General features: G+C 38.6%; 6 protein-coding genes across 6 annotated transcripts; 4 read left to right on the top strand and 2 right to left on the bottom strand.

Moving 5' to 3' along the window:
• Window positions 1-935: 935 nt before the first annotated feature.
• Window positions 936-3,271, bottom strand: Cbr-npax-3 (the record flags this gene model as incomplete). Its single annotated transcript, XM_002634245.1, has 5 exons — window positions 936-1,037; window positions 1,084-1,204; window positions 1,638-1,699; window positions 1,749-1,982; window positions 3,170-3,271. 5 exons carry the CDS (start codon window positions 3,269-3,271, stop codon window positions 936-938), a joined length of 621 nt encoding a protein of 206 aa, XP_002634291.1.
• A 2,504-nt stretch (window positions 3,272-5,775) lies between these two features.
• Window positions 5,776-7,772, top strand: Cbr-ugt-54 (the record flags this gene model as incomplete). The annotated part of the gene is made up of 10 exons (XM_002634246.2): window positions 5,776-5,919; window positions 5,964-6,162; window positions 6,208-6,333; window positions 6,380-6,454; window positions 6,499-6,605; window positions 6,655-6,831; window positions 6,885-7,122; window positions 7,166-7,291; window positions 7,348-7,556; window positions 7,608-7,772. 10 exons carry the CDS (start codon window positions 5,776-5,778, stop codon window positions 7,770-7,772), a joined length of 1,566 nt encoding a protein of 521 aa, XP_002634292.2.
• Window positions 7,773-7,940: 168 nt separating this feature from the next.
• On the top strand, window positions 7,941-8,982 carry CBG17630 (the record flags this gene model as incomplete). Its single annotated transcript, XM_002634247.2, has 4 exons — window positions 7,941-7,979; window positions 8,023-8,082; window positions 8,407-8,481; window positions 8,899-8,982. The coding sequence occupies 4 exons, from the start codon at window positions 7,941-7,943 to the stop codon at window positions 8,980-8,982; spliced, it is 258 nt and encodes an 85-aa protein (XP_002634293.2).
• A 109-nt stretch (window positions 8,983-9,091) lies between these two features.
• CBG17631 lies at window positions 9,092-9,540 on the top strand (the record flags this gene model as incomplete). The annotated part of the gene is made up of 4 exons (XM_002634248.1): window positions 9,092-9,175; window positions 9,219-9,260; window positions 9,318-9,377; window positions 9,421-9,540. The coding sequence occupies 4 exons, from the start codon at window positions 9,092-9,094 to the stop codon at window positions 9,538-9,540; spliced, it is 306 nt and encodes a 101-aa protein (XP_002634294.1).
• A 2,146-nt stretch (window positions 9,541-11,686) lies between these two features.
• Window positions 11,687-13,473, top strand: CBG17632 (the record flags this gene model as incomplete). Its single annotated transcript, XM_002634249.1, has 6 exons — window positions 11,687-12,016; window positions 12,064-12,574; window positions 12,622-12,895; window positions 12,945-13,041; window positions 13,179-13,277; window positions 13,330-13,473. 6 exons carry the CDS (start codon window positions 11,687-11,689, stop codon window positions 13,471-13,473), a joined length of 1,455 nt encoding a protein of 484 aa, XP_002634295.1.
• A 417-nt stretch (window positions 13,474-13,890) lies between these two features.
• Window positions 13,891-16,220, bottom strand: CBG17633 (the record flags this gene model as incomplete). Its single annotated transcript, XM_045235970.1, has 9 exons — window positions 13,891-14,079; window positions 14,398-14,643; window positions 14,693-14,805; window positions 14,852-14,974; window positions 15,019-15,149; window positions 15,196-15,414; window positions 15,869-15,923; window positions 15,982-16,155; window positions 16,217-16,220. The coding sequence occupies 9 exons, from the start codon at window positions 16,218-16,220 to the stop codon at window positions 13,891-13,893; spliced, it is 1,254 nt and encodes a 417-aa protein (XP_045096287.1).
• Between the last annotated feature and the right edge of the window lie 766 nt (window positions 16,221-16,986).

Here is a 16,986-nt window from a genome sequence, read left to right as displayed (position 1 = left end):
TTCAGCCAAGTGTTTGACCCATATTGCTTCCACACCCCCAAAAATCGCTAGTCATTTGTTCGTTTTCCCTCTGCCACGTCATCTACAGTAGTCATCATGCTTGTTTCTCGTTACATTGTGATTAGACGCCCCATAAAATTATCTCTACTCTCACCCCAAATTCACTATCTCTCACTCGGAAAAATGCAATAGTACTATCTATATCTGTTTCCAGTTTCCCTCCTCCAATCCATCTCAAAAACTATAATTAATGTTTTTTTTATAATCAAAATTTGAATCCCCATCAAGGCTGAGCCTTTCCATTGTTTCGCTGTTGATCCCCCATCCATTTGCTTTTGACCCCCAATCCACGTGGCCTCCTCGTACCTGTTTCCCGAGTGAGTCCTCCCTTTTTAACCAATAGAACACTAAAATATCCCGTATTTTTTCCGTCCAACCACCCCAATTCATCATCTCACAAACGTTGTCGTTCCCAGTTTTCGCGTAGGGTAGATTTTACATTGAAAAACAATAATGATTGAAATACAAACAAATCCCTCCTCCTTTTTAATTGTGCCCTCTCCTCTCCATTCTAAATGTGCTGACCTAGAATTCTTTTTTTAGGCCATCATTTTCAGAACGCACCTGTGAAATAAACTGTCTGGCTGGGCCAGACTCTATATGTATATTATGGAGCATCTCCCCCGAATCTTTATGTTTCTTTTCTCTCCGTTTCTCACTCACTTTCAACCCACCCCACAAAAACTCCCATTTCCAATTGATCTTGGTCCTCGTTTACCCATTTATACACAACCACAACAACAAAATCCTGACTAAAATACAATAAAAATATTAAATTTTCATTTGGTGGTAATTTTTAAAGATAACACAAAAACACCGGTCTAGAAATGAAGTGACAATTTTGGAGATCAATGAGTTTAAAGAAAGGAAACTTTTCAGATTGAAACTGTGTAGTCGTAGCTTGAAGGTTCGGATTTGACAACGACTGGAAGGCTATAGTATTCGTTGAGATATTCATTTCCATTTGCGTCTTGCATCTGAAAATTTACAACCATACATTTTCCGAAAATTCCCTCAACTCACCGCCACATAAACTGGTATGAAACTCTGATCCATTGAAGATCCTTCCATTGATGATTTTCGTTTTCGAGATTTCCGCTGCTCAGGAGAACACGCAGGTAGGAGGACTCCGGTAGCTCGAAATCTGAAAAAAGTTTTCAACAAGTTCTTAAGTGGTCCATTTTCCTTGTATTAATGCGGAAAATTCCAGAAAAAAAATCTGAAATCCCCAAAAAACGCCGGTGAAAATTAGAAAAAAGGTGGAAAGAGGAACGAGGATTTGAGTTTCCAAAATTTTGATGCATTTTGATGCCCCCTTTAAATCTATATTTTCCTCAAAACCCCTTTTCACCTAAAAAAATACATTTTGCTGCCCTATTGCAATCTAACCTCCAACCATACAAAACTTGTAGGTTTTTTTGCTGAATACATTCGTTTTTTTTTCAAAGAACATCATTCAGACATTCCATTTTGAATACCTAATCAAGTGCAATTCACTGATGTTCTTTTTTAAAGGAACATCACAAGATTTATTCTTATTCTTAGAAATGACGAAACATCGAGGCTAGACCCCTTACCGGCTGATAATCTTGCTAACACAGCCATGAGATATGCACAGAGACTTCGAGATGGCGTTGACCTGAAATTAAGAAAAACTGGGCACGCTGTCAGGTCACACATCTACTAACTTTCATTCCACTGTTATGCAATTGAATAATTCGGGTCCGTTCTTCCATTGATAACGGTCGACCAGGACAATACGGTCGCCCATAGAGATTTGTGCCTTTTTTCCTGTTCTTCCGACCATCTTGAGATGGATTGGGTCGCATGGTATTCGGAGAGGATGCCTTTGATCCGGAATCTTCGTTAGAAGATGAAGAATCACTTTGTTGGGATTCATAGGAGTTCGGAACTTCGATGCCCTAAAATTGCACTATTCTGTATTAAAGGAGGGGGGGGGGGGGGAAAGAATTTCAGAGATATTTTGGAATTACGGTATGCATGCATTCAGACGTAAAAGTGTACAATGCTTTCATGTATGCCAACGGGAATAGCTTCGCCCGCGTGGCTTAGTCGGATGCGGCGCCGAACCTTCAATATTCGGCCTACTAGCTCAACTCCTCTAGGGGCTTATATGAACCATATTTCGAAACAGTTATTTTCTTCCTGTCCCTCCACAATTAATGAGTCATGATGAGGTCAAAGGACTACTCTGAAACTAGTTTTTGCTCTTGACTGAAGCCATGAATCACATGACATCACTGTATATAGTTTTCAGCTATTCATGATAACTAAAACACAATGTTCAAGAACCCAGATTGCTTACGTGTGAAGCTAAAAATTGGAAACCGTAAAATGCAGAATTTTTCACTCGAAACCAGAGGTCGGTGGCCATATAGCAGTTTATTGGATACGGCGGTTTATGAAGGGTAACAGTACGATTTTAGAACAACTACACTGGTTTTTGATCTATGGAGATTTTGAAAGAGTTCAAAGATTTCGGAAGTTGTTGGTACGAAGGATTCTTATCATATCTTGTTAAATTCCTACTTGTCGACGGGCCTGCTCATAACTCGCTTCCGAATTGAAATTGTGGGCAGGAAAGCATACCAGATGATAGAGCTCGGCGAGCTCTACAACCTCCAATAAAAATTGACCGGCTTCGAAATAGGTATTGTGGTCCGGGCCAAACATTTTTGCCCGTGTCGGCTCTTAAATGTCGGATCACGCTCGGTTAGTTTTTAACGATGATTGATTCTTGTTGGAAGTTGTAGAGCTCTTGTTGGAAGATGTAGAGCATCATCTGGTATGATGTTTTGCCCACGTTTCAATCTTGAAGAGAGTTATCAGCCGGTCCGTGCCGGCCCGGAATCGGCCCGTTGAAAAGTATGATTGAATTCAAACATCATAAATTACGTAGATCTTTAGAATATGTCCCAAGAGTTACTTCAGAAATTAACACACCCAACGAGATTCTTATTTCTTTCAATGTCAGAATCTACAAATTTAAAGTCAAATATCATATATTCTAGCTCACAGCTTCTAAAAATCGATGTCAACACAATGCTATAGATTTTAGATCTCGTTGAGTATATAGTTAAAAACTCACATTCAACCAATTATTGAAATCTCTTTGTAAAGTGTGTGGAGTTGAAATATCAATGACAGAGGATCCGCATTGCTCATGATCACAACAGTGTACATCTAGCATTCTGAAAACTTATTGGATTCAGCTGGAACCAAAAAATAAGAGAATGAAAACGAAATGAAACTGAAATTCTCGAATGAAACATCGGGTGGGGGGTTCAAATGAGATGAAGAAGTAAAAGGAGGGGAATAGAGATTCATGTGTTCTGAACGAAGAACGACAAATCGAAAGTTGTTTTGATTTGAGAATAGAAGATGAAAGCGAAGGTATTAGTAGATATATTCTAGATGTATTTGTACATACACCTTCTGCTTCCTCCAAATGTTGCTTCTTGTTTTTCAGATCCCTTTGGTTCTGAATAAAAAAGGGAAAGCAACATCAACCCCCGACCGAACTGTAACTGGAATTCTGAAGATGTGGCAAAAAAGGGAAAATCTGAATATGAATATGGCATCAGAAAATAACAAAATCGAGAAACAGGAGAAGAAAAAGTTCACTAGTTTGACCTTTTGAAAGACTTTTGGAAAATGAAAACGGCCAAGTATGGGACACCTGAAAAGGAGACATCACCACACAAGAAAATCACTTGTGTGTGTTTCTTTTTCTTTTTCTCTGAAAAAAAAAATAGAAAAGAAGAAGAGGGCGATAAGAATTGAGAGTAATTGTAAAGTTCTTTTCCATTTTTTAGTGGTCGAAAGAGGGTATAATTGTCGGTAGGAGAAGAGAAAGAAAGTGAACGAACGGAGGGGTTGGAATTGCGCAACGGAATAGCTGATAGCTGGGAAAACGACGACGGCGAAGAACACCTTATTGCACGTGCTAGACTATTACGCAAAAGTCTATAAAATTGGAATGACCGTTTTTGAAAGTGTCTATATTGGGTTATTGTAGCTTTTGAAAAATCGTCTTGTGGGTCAATAACAAGGCAATGAAAGTCTCTAAACATGACATTTGAGTTTGGAATAGAACAAAGGAAGGATAATAAAAGTTGATTTGAATAGTATTTAATGATCAGGACAAGTTGAGCAAATAGACAAAGATTTCAAATGAAAGGTTTAAACTGAGTATGTAAGGGGATCCTATGGAAAACAGGAGACTATTGGGAGCTTTTGGTTCGACGAAGAAATCGGAAGAAATATGCACATTCTCTGATTTTAAGAGTTTCAGAAAAATTGATTTCTTTGTATTTCTCTTCCCAGTCGTTTAAATGGTACTTTTTTTACAGTACCGTAGTTTTCCGATCAGATATCTGATCTGTGGTTTACAATTATTTAAAGTTCAAATACTGTAGTTCAAAAATGCTCAATGTATCAGAACAAACTTGTGTGTTAGTCAATGGTCGGTATCCTGACGAATATCAATTAGAAGTTTGAACAGTGCTTCTGTTCAATGAAATAGTTAATGATAGTAAACATGAAATCAAAATTTCGAAGAAGAAACAATTTTTTATCTCGGAAGCCGGTAGTTGGAATTCGAAACACCTTTTTTCGAAAGTTGGAAGCCGGAAGCAGATTTTTTCAGAAATCAGAAGGCATAGTTTCGGATACCCCGACAAAGTTCCGACCTAGTAATGTTGCAAATTTCAAACTCCGACCAAAATCTCATTGGGCAAGTTTCAACCAGAATCTGTCCAGTCCGAAAGGCGAATTCCCCTCAACTTCTGGTCAAAAGTTACAAGCCGACAGCAGCGGAATTATTGAAGCTCAAGTTGGCCAAAAAACTGAAGTGATACTAGAACATTGTACAGTTTTACACAGTCATAAGGTTCTCGTCATGTTCTATGAAACTTGGGAACCAACGAATGTATCGAGTATGATGCAGAATGGGTGCATATATTTTCCTTCTTGTACACTTGAAAGTTCCAGACGATTCTCCGCGCAAGTGAGTCTCTGATAAGTGATAAAATTATCGTGCTGACGTCATCAAAGTAGTCTTTACTCTTCTAATTGTAAGGAAAACAATTGGACGAGAAGCGTGAGAATTGAGAAACGTTTCGTAGTTTCAGTAGTTATCGAATAGTCCTATAGACACCAGAAATCAACCTTCGAACTTCTTCCAGCCTTGTTATCTATTCCGAACTACAAACTACAATTGTCTTGATAAAAGTGGTTGATACTGATAAATGAGTTTTGGACTCACTCCAAGTTGTCTTTCTGATTGATTTTTCTTTTTGAATTGTCTAGATATAAATTATTCAAACTATGTAATATTGCATTTAATTATTCACATGAATCCACAATGTGTATAAAGCAACTCTTTAATTTTTTGTGGAAACAGTGTTTTCCATTTGTGAATTCTAGAATTAAATTTATTTTAGGAATGTATTTTACCTATTGAGTTTTCCAACTTTTTTTATTAGAATAAACTTCCGCACATACCGTTTTGACTAAAAATAATGACGATCAGGTCGTGTGACTTGTACAACAACACACATATCAATTGAAATAAACACCGCCTACATCTTCTCCATATTATTTTCATTTTGCTCCAATTATTATCAGAATTGATAACGAGACGAAAACTCACCGATTGACTGATACTTTCCCAATTTCGTGATTTTCAGAACCATGAAAAAAGCACTTTTGTTTTTGATACTACCCATTCTGGGAAATTGTCTCAACATCTTGTTCTATGTATCTGTTATTGCACAATCTCATATTCCGTTTCATAATACGGCCATCAAGATTTTATTGGATCGAGGACACACTGTGGTATAAAGCTTTGTTGCTCTTTCTTCTTCAAAACTATCATTTAGGACCTCGTGGTTGCTCATCTCAACGAAATGGTAAAAGTACATTTCCCTGCTGGAGTCCGTCAAAATTACACTTTTGGATATGAGGATCCCAATTTCTGGAGCAAAAATGCATTGCATTTATTCAACATTTTTGAGAAAAAGCCCATACCAATTGCGGAGTTTTTGGCATTTGATGATTTGACTTATCAACTTTGTGAAAGTGAGAATTCTAGTTTATATTTTGTTTTTAAAATAAACCATTCAGATGTTGTGAGGAATCCAAATTTGCTGGAGTATATCAAAAAAGGGAAATACGATATTGGCTTGAGTAGTGACTATGATCCATGTGCAAATACTATCATGCACGCGGGAGGTGTTCCAGTCAAAGCTAGTGAGTTCTAGGTAGACAATTTCTTCATGTTGCTCTTCATTTTGAGGCATGATACCAACTCCAATGTTCCAACCACAAATCTATAGTGCTGGTCTTCCAACCCTGGCTAGTCTTTATGGAAGTGAGTTGTTCCCGATCTCCATAAATTCAACTAATTATTTTCAGCCGTTCTGTATCCAAAATCTGACGAATCCTTCTTCAGTCGACTATTCCATCTTGTAAGACACACTTACAACATCTACTTTGTGACTCCTAAACTTATGAACAGATATGTAGGTTTCTCTACTTCTTATGAATTTTTATAATTTCTGGAATTCTCAGAATTCTTTACTCTCTAAAACATTTGGTCCAACGTTTCCGACAGTTGAAGAAATCGAGAGAAATGTGGATTTAGTTCTAGTGAATAGTAATGAAATCATTGAAAAACCTCGTCCGATTTCTCACAAAATCAAATATATTGGAGGGATGGGAAAGAAAAAGGCTCAACCGTTAAGTAAGGCAAGTTGTTGAAGTTCATAGTATGCTCAAATGTACACTAGAGCAAGTTTCAGGAATTCAACGGAATTCTGGACTCTGCGCCGAAAGGAGTGGTTCTATTCTCTTTTGGAACTCAAGTGCCCACGAAAAAAGTTCCAATCGAGGTTAGAAGAAATTGTGTAGCTGCTTTCAAAAAGTTCCCAGAGTTTCTGTTTCTTTGGAAGTATGATAATTTGACGGATGATGCGGAAATGTTCGAAAATGTTCAGAATATTCATAGAGTTGAGTGGTTGCCACAGACAGATTTGCTGGGTGAGTTTTTGGATTTTCTGATAGCTCTCAAAATCCAATTTAGGCGATCACCGCGTAAAAGCCTTCATCAGTCACATGGGTCTCAATTCTTACCTGGAACTAGCCGCAGCTGGGGTTCCAGTTCTTTCAATTCCACTATTCATTGATCAACATCATAATGCACTAAACGGTATGACTTATGCTTTCCCTGTTTTGAAATCGAACATCTTGTTTTGAATGTTTCAGCAGCCGCCCGAGAAATAGGAGTGACCGTAGAAAAGGATGAAGTGACTGTGGAAAATATGGTTGATGCTCTTCAAAAACTGTTATTTGATCCGAAATACGAAAGAAATGCAAAAATGATATCGAAGATGATGTTGGAAAAACCAGAACAGTCTGAGAAGCTGTTTGTGGATTGGGTGGAATATGCGGCAAGGAATCCGGGACTTCATAAAGTAAATTAGCAATGGGAGTACCAGAAATCTTTTTTGTTCCTATTTTTTCAGATACTCAACCTTCCAGGTGCAGAGCTCACTCCATTCTGGTACTATTCCGGTGATGTTCTAGTAGTTATTTTCATTATCTCAATGTTCTCAATTTTCATATTCTGGCGAATTTTAAATTTCTTGAGGTGCCGAATCTCGATTCGTTCCAAATCGAAATCTGAATAGTTCCTTTTTCTCCTCTCGTTGTTTTATCGGGTTTTCTGTTACAACTTTTTTGTTTTCAATAAATCGTTTAATCCCTCTCGATAGTGTCTACTCTGAATGACAGCTACAGGAAAACGGATTACTGTCAAACTTGGAGAAAAAATGAAATTTTGCTTTTTGTGTATTTTGATGACGATATCAGCTACATTTGGACAAGAAGATGAGCAGGTGACTATTTGAACTTTGTTTCTAATTTTTTGAATCATTTCAGAGTGGAATGACAGCTTTTGAATCAATTCGAAGATTGAAGGAGTGTATTGATTTGATTGATGTAAGTATTTAGTATTATTCTGGTACAAAAAATGGGAGCCGTAGAAGCTACCGTCCAAAAATATTTTCATTTTCCGGATTTCTTATCTCGATTTTCGTGGGTTTTCGGTCAAATGTCAAAGTTTTTTTTTTGAATTTTAGGGAGAAAAATAACAGAAAACTCGAGGAAAAGGAGTGAAAAACGAGAAAATATTAACCAAAAATATAAATATTTTATGTTACGGTATTTGTCGTTGTGGGACTTTTGGCAACGGCCACCGGCGTTTCTGGTCCACGACTTCGATTTTTCGTACCAGAATAATAAAGATGACTTTGAGTATTTCAGAAGCCGGAGTTCAAGAAAATGTGTGAAGGAAAATTAGGAAAAGAAAAGGATGAATGTGTGGAAAAGTTTACAAAGGTAGGTGGAGAATGCAGGCTCTGAAAAGCAAAAATGCTGTAAATTTCTGTAAATTTTCAAGATAAAATAAACAGATTTGGTGTTTTTCTATATTTTACCAATTTCTTAACTTTAACAACCTGAAAAAAATTTGATTACCGTCCAACATGTAATAGAAAGGGTCCTCATGCTGTCAAGTTTGAGCTAACTTATCTCAATTACTATTCAAGATATCAAAAGTGTGTCAAACGTTTGTGATAATACGCCAAACAATTCATCTGTTGGCAACTTTTTCATATCTTTGATAGGAATCGAGATATATTTGCTCAAAGTTAAAAGTTAAATAGGGGCCATTCTATTACCGGTTTTACGGTACCTCGAATTTCGAACTTGTTTTCGAGTTTTTTTCTCCCGTTTCCTGTTAATTAAAAATTTCAGAAAATGATGCCCAAACTGAATGCGTGCATCGAGCGAAGCCGTCGACCCCGGACGATTCCTCTTCCCCACACAGAAGAATTATAGGGATTTGTGTCGCCCCCGCACATTCTTTTTTTTTCCTCATCATCATCACCATCAATAACATCGAGTTTTTATATTTTCAACCCATTCTATTTTTTTGTCTTCTTTCTATATGAAAACAAGTATATTCTTTTGCAATCTCGGCATTTTCTTCTTGTTGATTGAAAATGTCTTTGGAGCGGCGGGAGGAGGATATGTGAGGAATTCTTTTCAATGAAGAAAACACTGTCTTTTTGCAGCATGAACCCAGCATCGAGACAATTGAAAAATGCCACAATCAAGTGAAAGTATAGAGAAATTGAATAGAGAGCATTTTCAGATTCTTGAAATTTTTATAGGAGAAAGAGAAATGCACATGCCACAAGAAGGATCCATTCTGTAACCGAAGTTTCGCAATGGTAAGGAATATCGGAGAGTCTTCATTTGAATAATTTCTTTCAGAGTCACTGGAACAGTATCTTCAAATGCATTTCGGCAGTTCAGAAAACGATGAAAAACGTTGATGTGGAGAAGAAAAAAGATGAAAAAGAGGAGGAGAAAGAAGAAGAGGAAGAAGAATGAACGTTTTGTGGGATGCCCGCCCAGTCGTTTTCCAATTCTCAATGTTCAAATGTGTTTTTTTCGTTTTATTTTTGCGGTGTTTGCAACTTTGTCTCGTTTGATAAGAAAAGGTGGCACGATTCATCGTGTCACTTTTTGTCACTTGCTTCATGGCATGTTCGGGATCATGGCGTGAATTCGGTGAATGAACTGTGTACAGGGAGATTCTTTCAGAGTTCCCTGGTCTCCAAACCTTCTATTTCATTGTAATTTTCTGCTGAAAATCTGACATTTATTATTTATTCCGACCCAATTGATAAGATCTTGTTCTTGATCCAGAAGTTTCCTGTGCGTCAAGATTCCTATCTCTTCTAACCCTTTAGTTTTTGTACTTTCTCCATAAAGACTACCCGTGTTGTCTACATCGTCTATTGCATAAGAAACCTCGCACTTTGTACTTTTAAAAAATAAAACCAGTTCGTTCACCTAATTATCCGTAATGTTCAGATTTTTTGGTATTTTCTGCTAAAAATTGCAACAACTGTATTAAAGGCGCATAAACGAAAACCTTCTTTTAGTACTAAAACGCTTGTTTGACTTCAAATTGCTGATAATTCTATTCTTCGTTCGTTTTTTTTCCCGAATTTTATCAAATTTCTTCATTTAAAATTATCTTGAATTGTCATTCAATTTTGTCTATGGGGTTATTCACCAAAATGTAGAAAATTCCGGAGAAATGGAGAAAATTTCGCAAAACCGCGGAGAATGAACCAATCTCGCTGAATTTTCGGAGAAAATTATAGAGAGCATATTCCCAAAATTTGGGGTCAAAATATCCACTTTGACCATTTTGTCTGAAATTCCAGCCAAAATTTCAAAATTAATTTTGCGACCCCAAATTTTGTGAATATTCTCTCTGTAATTTTCTCCGATTTGCTCCGAAATTTCAGCTAGATTGGTTCATTCTTCGCGGTTTCGCGGAATTTTCTCCATTTCTCTGAATTTTTCTACATGTTGGTGAAAAACCCCACTAGCCTTTTTCTGTCGATTCTCACTACGATCTTAAAGGCGCACACCCCATTTTTTTCTTTGATTCCTGAGACGACCGAGAAATCCGGTGGCCGCCGCGCCGTGTATTTCTCGAGGAGTTCTATTATTTTTCAAAAAGAGTTGTTTTTTTGCTGTTTTTTGACTGAAAAACAACAAAATTCTTTATTTTTTTCTGTATTATGACATATTTACTAAAAACTATAAACATAATTTTCCATCCTAGTCCTTTGGCAGGCAAATAAATCAACCATTAATTCGATTTCTCTTCTTTTTAACACTTGCAACTAATTTCCAACCCACTCAAATGTATGTCCCAAGTCTATACCCATTTCTAATACAATTGTCATCGTTTCAATAAAAAAAGGCTGACAAAAGCAAAGAAATCACCTTTTTTCTCTTCCTAAAACATGTTTGCCTCTCAGCCTAGAAGTAACACGAGTACGGAAAAAAAAGTAATTCAATGCCAGAGTCCCCTTCAAAGACCACATTCTCATTGATTTTTGACGTTTGTATCCAGAAGTTTTCTTTGGGTCAAGGTACATTTCCTATCTATTCCGACCCAATTGATAAGATCTTGGTCTTGACCCGCCATCAGTTTCCTTGGGTCAAGATTACCATCATTAGATCTTGTGCTTTCTCCTAAAAACCACAAGTGCTGTCTACATCGTCTCTTGCATAAAAACCCCCTTGCACTTTATACCGTTTTTTCTTTGATGAAACCAGTTCGTGTTCACCTAATTATCCGTAATATGAATATTTATATAACGACCTATAAAAAAAACGCTCCTGCAATATATAAATAAGTCGGCGACAGAAGAGGAGGAGGAGAGAGTAGGCCACAAAATGAAAATGATGACATTGATTTGTTTGTCCGAAAATGAAAAAAAACGAGACGGAGGTCTCTTTTCGGGAAAGGCGCTCCGTCTTTTCTCACCTTTTTGTTTTATGTCGTCTGGCAGCTTCAGTGTTTTTCTTTTAACAAAATGCGGTTAACAGCTTTAAAAATTGCTAAATCTAATTTTCTCCTCTGATTTCACCAACTTTCGAACCTCTCTTCGGCTCTTTTTGTTTACTTTTTCCCCAATACCTACCCACGCACGTTAGTTCTTCCAGAAAAATGGCCGAGGCTGACATCGCTGTGATCGGATTGGCCGTCATGGGCCAGAATCTGATTCTGAACATGAATGATCACGGATTCACCGTGTGCGCCTTCAACAGAACCACTAAGTTGGTCGACGACTTCCTTGCCAACGAGGCGAAGGGTACCAAAATCATCGGAGCCCATTCGATCGAGGAGATGTGCAAGAAGTTGAAGAGACCACGTCGTGTTATGATGCTCATCAAGGCCGGCGACGCAGTCGATAGTATGATCAATCAGATTCTACCATTCCTTGAGAAAGGCGACATTATCATTGATGGAGGAAATTCCGATTATAATCACTCGAACGTAAAAGCTTTGCTTTCCTGCTTTAAATTAAATCGAGTATTTTGCAGAGACGCTATCAAGAGCTCAAAGAAAAAGGAATTAGTTTTGTTGGATGCGGAGTTTCCGGAGGAGAAGAAGGAGCTCGTTTCGGACCATCGTTGATGCCAGGAGGCGACCCAGAAGCCTGGCCACACATCAAGGATATCTTCCAGAAAATCGCTGCTAAATCGAACGGAGAGCCATGCTGTGATTGGGTCGGAAACGGCGGATCTGGACATTTCGTGAAGATGGTCCACAACGGAATTGAGTATGGAGATATGCAGCTGATTGCGGAGGCCTTCAATCTATTGAGCGAGGCTGTCGAGCTCAATTACGATCAAATGGCTGAAGTGATGGATGACTGGAACAAGGGAGAACTCGAGTCATTCCTGATTGAAATCACCGCCAATATTTTGAAGTATCGTGATGAGAAGGGAGAGCCAGTTGTGCCGAAGATTCGGGATTCTGCTGGACAAAAAGGAACCGGAAAGTGGACATGTATCGCTGCGTTGGAATATGGACTTCCAGTTACTCTTATTGGTAAGGAGCTCTTTAAAATTTCAAAATATATCAAATTTTTTCTCCAGGAGAAGCCGTGTTCGCCAGATGTCTTTCTGCTCTCAAAGAAGAGCGTGTTTATGCTTCGGAGCATCTCTCAGGTCCCCATGTTGCCCCGGAAACTGTCATTCAGGACAAGAGAGTGTTCATCAAGCAGATCAGCAAGGCTCTGTACGCTTCCAAAATCGTCAGCTACGCTCAAGGATTCATGCTCCTTGCCGAGACTTCCAAGCAATTCAACTGGGATTTGAATTTCGGAGCCATCGCCTTGATGTGGAGAGGAGGATGCATCATTCGATCGAGGTAAGACATATAGGTATAAGATATAAAAAATGAAGCCCGAACCTTCCAGATTCCTCGGAGACATCAAACGGGCATTCGATAACAACAAGGACCTTCCAAACCTTCTTCTTGATGCTTTCTTCACCAAGGCCATTTCTGAAGCGAATGTAGGAATTTGCTATGAATTTGAAAGATTTCACTAAAAACAAAAAGAAGTTGTAGCAAACAAAAAAATTGCATTCCAACAAGAGAAAATTATGATTCTTTGAGGCCACAAATCACATTTGTAATCTCAAATTTCCAGGATTCGTGGCGCGTCGTGGTCGGTGCCGCCATTCGTCTAGAAATCCCTGTTCCAGCCTTCTCGTCGGCTTTAGCATTCTACGATGGGTACAAGAGAAAGGTAGCGATTTTATATAGCATACGAGTATCTAAACTCTATCCTTGTTTTCCAGGTCCTCCCAGCCAACCTGCTTCAGGCTCTAAGAGACTACTTCGGAGCCCACACCTACGAGCTTTTAGATCAACCAGGCACTTGGGTCCATACCAACTGGACTGGAAAAGGAGGACGTGTCACCTCAAACACCTACAATGCATAAGCAGAAGAACCTATTATATTTTTATCAATGCGTTATGTTAACGTCTTCTTCGTAAAAACTCGATTGCTGTTATTAATCCCTGAATTCTTTTCCTTTTTAGTACTTTTTCAGATTTTTCTTTGCCTCTGTGATTGATTAGTTTTTTAATCGTTTTATTCCCACCATAAACATCACCACTTCCCTAGTTTTGCAGTATTCGTGTGAAATAATAAAGTGTTCTATTGTTTGTCTTCTTTCTATCTAAATAGTTATCACTTGAACTGCTCTGATGGCTTCATGAGCATCACAACCGAAAATTTTGATATTAGGAGTTTCCGGAGGAGAGGAAAGAAAACAAATATTCATTGGGTTGTTTGAAACACTGGGCAATAGACAAATGACGATAGATTGATTATCAAGTAAACACCAAGAACACTTTTAGTTGGTGCTAGTGCCATTTTCCAGGGATTTTTGAGAGCGGTATCGTTCTGGCACTGGTTTATTGATTACTTTCAGCCAGAACGTCGCGAAGACCGCTTTGTGATCAGAAGGCGTTGTTCCTCGCATACAGTCGTATTTGATCGGTTCGAGATATTCTGGGCATCGCATCCAGAAGAGCACGCGATCCTAGAAAATGATCATTATGTATTATTCTGGTACAAAAGATCGGAGATGTGTCCCACAACGACAATTACCGTAAGCTGAAAATATTTGATGATTTAAGAATTTAATTTCTCGATTTTCGGGCGTTTTCAGTCAATTTTTTTTTAAATTTCGGACTTGTTTGAGGAAAAAAAACCGAAAAATCGATGCAAGTCCATGAAAACGAGATAATAAATCTAGAGAATAAACATATTTCTAGGTTACGGTAATTGTCGTTGTAAGACCTCTTGCCACGGCTGCCGGTTTTTATTCCACAGCTCCGACCGGAAATCAAAAACTCACTGTGAATGATGGAATTTTTTTCGGCACATATGAATCCGTTTCCGGTTCGTACTTATGAGTTGGCGGGAATCTGAGTGGAGGTTCAGCAAAATCGGCGAACGCGACTTGCTTCATTTTATGACTTGCCAACTCTTCGCTCTCCAAAACCTCATTGAATACGGTATCTGTCAACTTGTCAGGTTTACTCCAATCCACCGTATTCTCAACTGTCACTCGGAAATTCAAGTCTCCAGTCCATATAACTGCCTGGAAAAAGGAAAAAAGGAAGGGCTCAACTACCGGAAAAGGCTCTTACGTCAGAGGCGAAAATCTCGTCGTTTGCATGCGCATGAAACTTGGCGAGCTGAGGGAAACGGAGAGTGCGCACCACTTTCGCGTAGTCCTGGATACGGAGCTGTGGTGTGGCGTCTAAAAAGAAACATGGGAATTTGAAGATTTTAGCAAAGACACTTACGGGACAAATGACATCCGATGAGTACTATGAATCGTTGATACAAACGGAGACAAATCGCAATTGCTCCTTTTGTTCTGACGGGTTTTGCCATTGCTCCAGAAGCGATGAAAGACACTTGTGGCTCTGAAAACGGTAGATTTTGTTATTTATTTTGAATAATAGCTCACGAATTGCATAACCGATATGTTTGTGTCGAATGAAAACGATAACCATTTGACTCCAGGCACGGTGAGAGAGATACATGCGATGTCCACTAAAAAGTGGCTCCAGAATCCGACGGGCTTCTTCGTGGAACGTTCTGAAATATATATGATCTGTCATAGATTCCGTTCCATGAAACTCACGGAGCTGTGGATGGGATTTCTTGAAGAGAAATGAACACCAAGTCGCTCTCCATTTCTTCACCTCGATCCACAATTTTCTGTGCAAGATGGTTGAGCACTTTGGCACCCTTCTCGTTGATATTCCACGTCACCGCACACACCTTCAGTTTTCGATCTCCCATGGTTTCAACGACATCGTAGCTGACAATCGGAACATTTCCGAATCCCTTTACAGCTGCTCTGGAAAGAGGTGTAATGCCAAAAGTGCTCTAATAGAAGCCGACGCTGTATGTGAATTTTGAACACAATTATCTGGGTCCTTTCAAGAGATATCATAAAGTTGTCAACTGATAAAACACTTTTGATATCATGATGAACAATTTATCAGTTGACATCTTTTTGATATCTTCGACAGTAATTGAGATAAATTGACTTAAAGTTTAAAGTTCTGTGTCTCTCCTAATAAAGGCCAACCCTATACGTGCACTTTGAGCTCAATTATCTAGGTTCCTACAAAAGATATAAAAAATTTGTCAATTGATAAAATACTGGTCATATCATGGTAAACACATTGCTAGTTGACAAATTTTTCATATCTTTTGAATGAACCGAGATAATTGAGCTCAAAGTGCACGTAAAGGATATGCTTCTATCAAATAATTCAGGTCAGAAAAATATACAATGTAACACTTACGGAGGGGGTTGAGTGTCAATGAGGAATGTCCAATTGCCGTCGCTGATTTCGTTGACTGCAAAAAATGGGGTAGTAGAAGAACTATAGGATTAGGAGGGATTAGATGAGCTTACATGAGCCATTACGTAACTCGGCAGGTTGAGAAGAGGAGCGGTTCCATGCTGGATGACGGGTTGTTTGCTTTTGTGACGAAGTCTCCTGTGTGGATTCAGTGGAAGCCTGTGGACGGACTGGAGTATTGGACGATGAGTTAGATGATGTGGAAGAGACCGATGGCGAGTTGGCATCTGAAATAATTTTGGTTGCTACTCGAAGTGAACATTGTGATTTTTTCCCTAAATTTCTCACCCATTTTTGATGGCGTTCATAGAATAGGAAAGGTTTATTGGAGACGCCTTGTTATTTTTTTTCTTTCGAGACAGGGGGAAAATTGAACAGAAACAACGAGGCTGTAGCGCCCAGCGACGAAGGCCGGCGCTCGTTCTCGTCACGGAGAAGAGAGATTGGGAGGGCTTTGAGAAAAAGTGGAAGGGATGGAAGTGTTGTAGATAAAGCAAAAAAGAATGGTGAAGTAATTAAAAGGAACAGTCCCGTTGGCTAGTAGATGCCACACACTTTTCGTGTTGTTTGAGTGCTATATAATGTTATATGTAGATTTTGAATGTGCACATGGAAAAGGGAGAAGTACATAGAAGAGAGAGGGAACCAGACGCAGGAAGTTAGGGAAACTAAAGAGAAGGAAAAAGGTGAAAGGGAGTGTATGTATTCTGAATTCATCATTTCTAAAGTTGTGTGTTTGTTGGTTATTTGTTGCTAAGGCAGACGTCTCCAGTTTCTCTCTCTTTGTATTTTGTTGAAATCAGAAGGATCAAAAAATAAGACTCACCATAAAATGAGTGTGTAGTTTTCCAAGGAAAGACACGGAACATTTTGTATCACTAGAAGTATAGTGGAGCTTCAAAATTTGGAGTCGGAATTGAATGTCAGAAAGGTCTAGCCCTCTCTCCCTAGAGCGGTGGGAGACGAAAAAGGCTGAATCAAATCAAAAAGAATAAAAGTGGGGCCAGAGCAACAAAGTCATGAGATACCTATAGATATGCATAGGCGCAAACATGCAT

The sequence above is a fragment of the Caenorhabditis briggsae genome (assembly GCF_000004555.2).
Source record: "Caenorhabditis briggsae complete genome, chrIV, whole genome shotgun sequence".
In the NCBI taxonomy this organism is placed as follows: domain Eukaryota; kingdom Metazoa; phylum Nematoda; class Chromadorea; order Rhabditida; family Rhabditidae; genus Caenorhabditis; species Caenorhabditis briggsae.
Note: the sequence above shows the minus strand (reverse complement) of the source record. Positions and strands in the feature narration are given on the sequence as shown.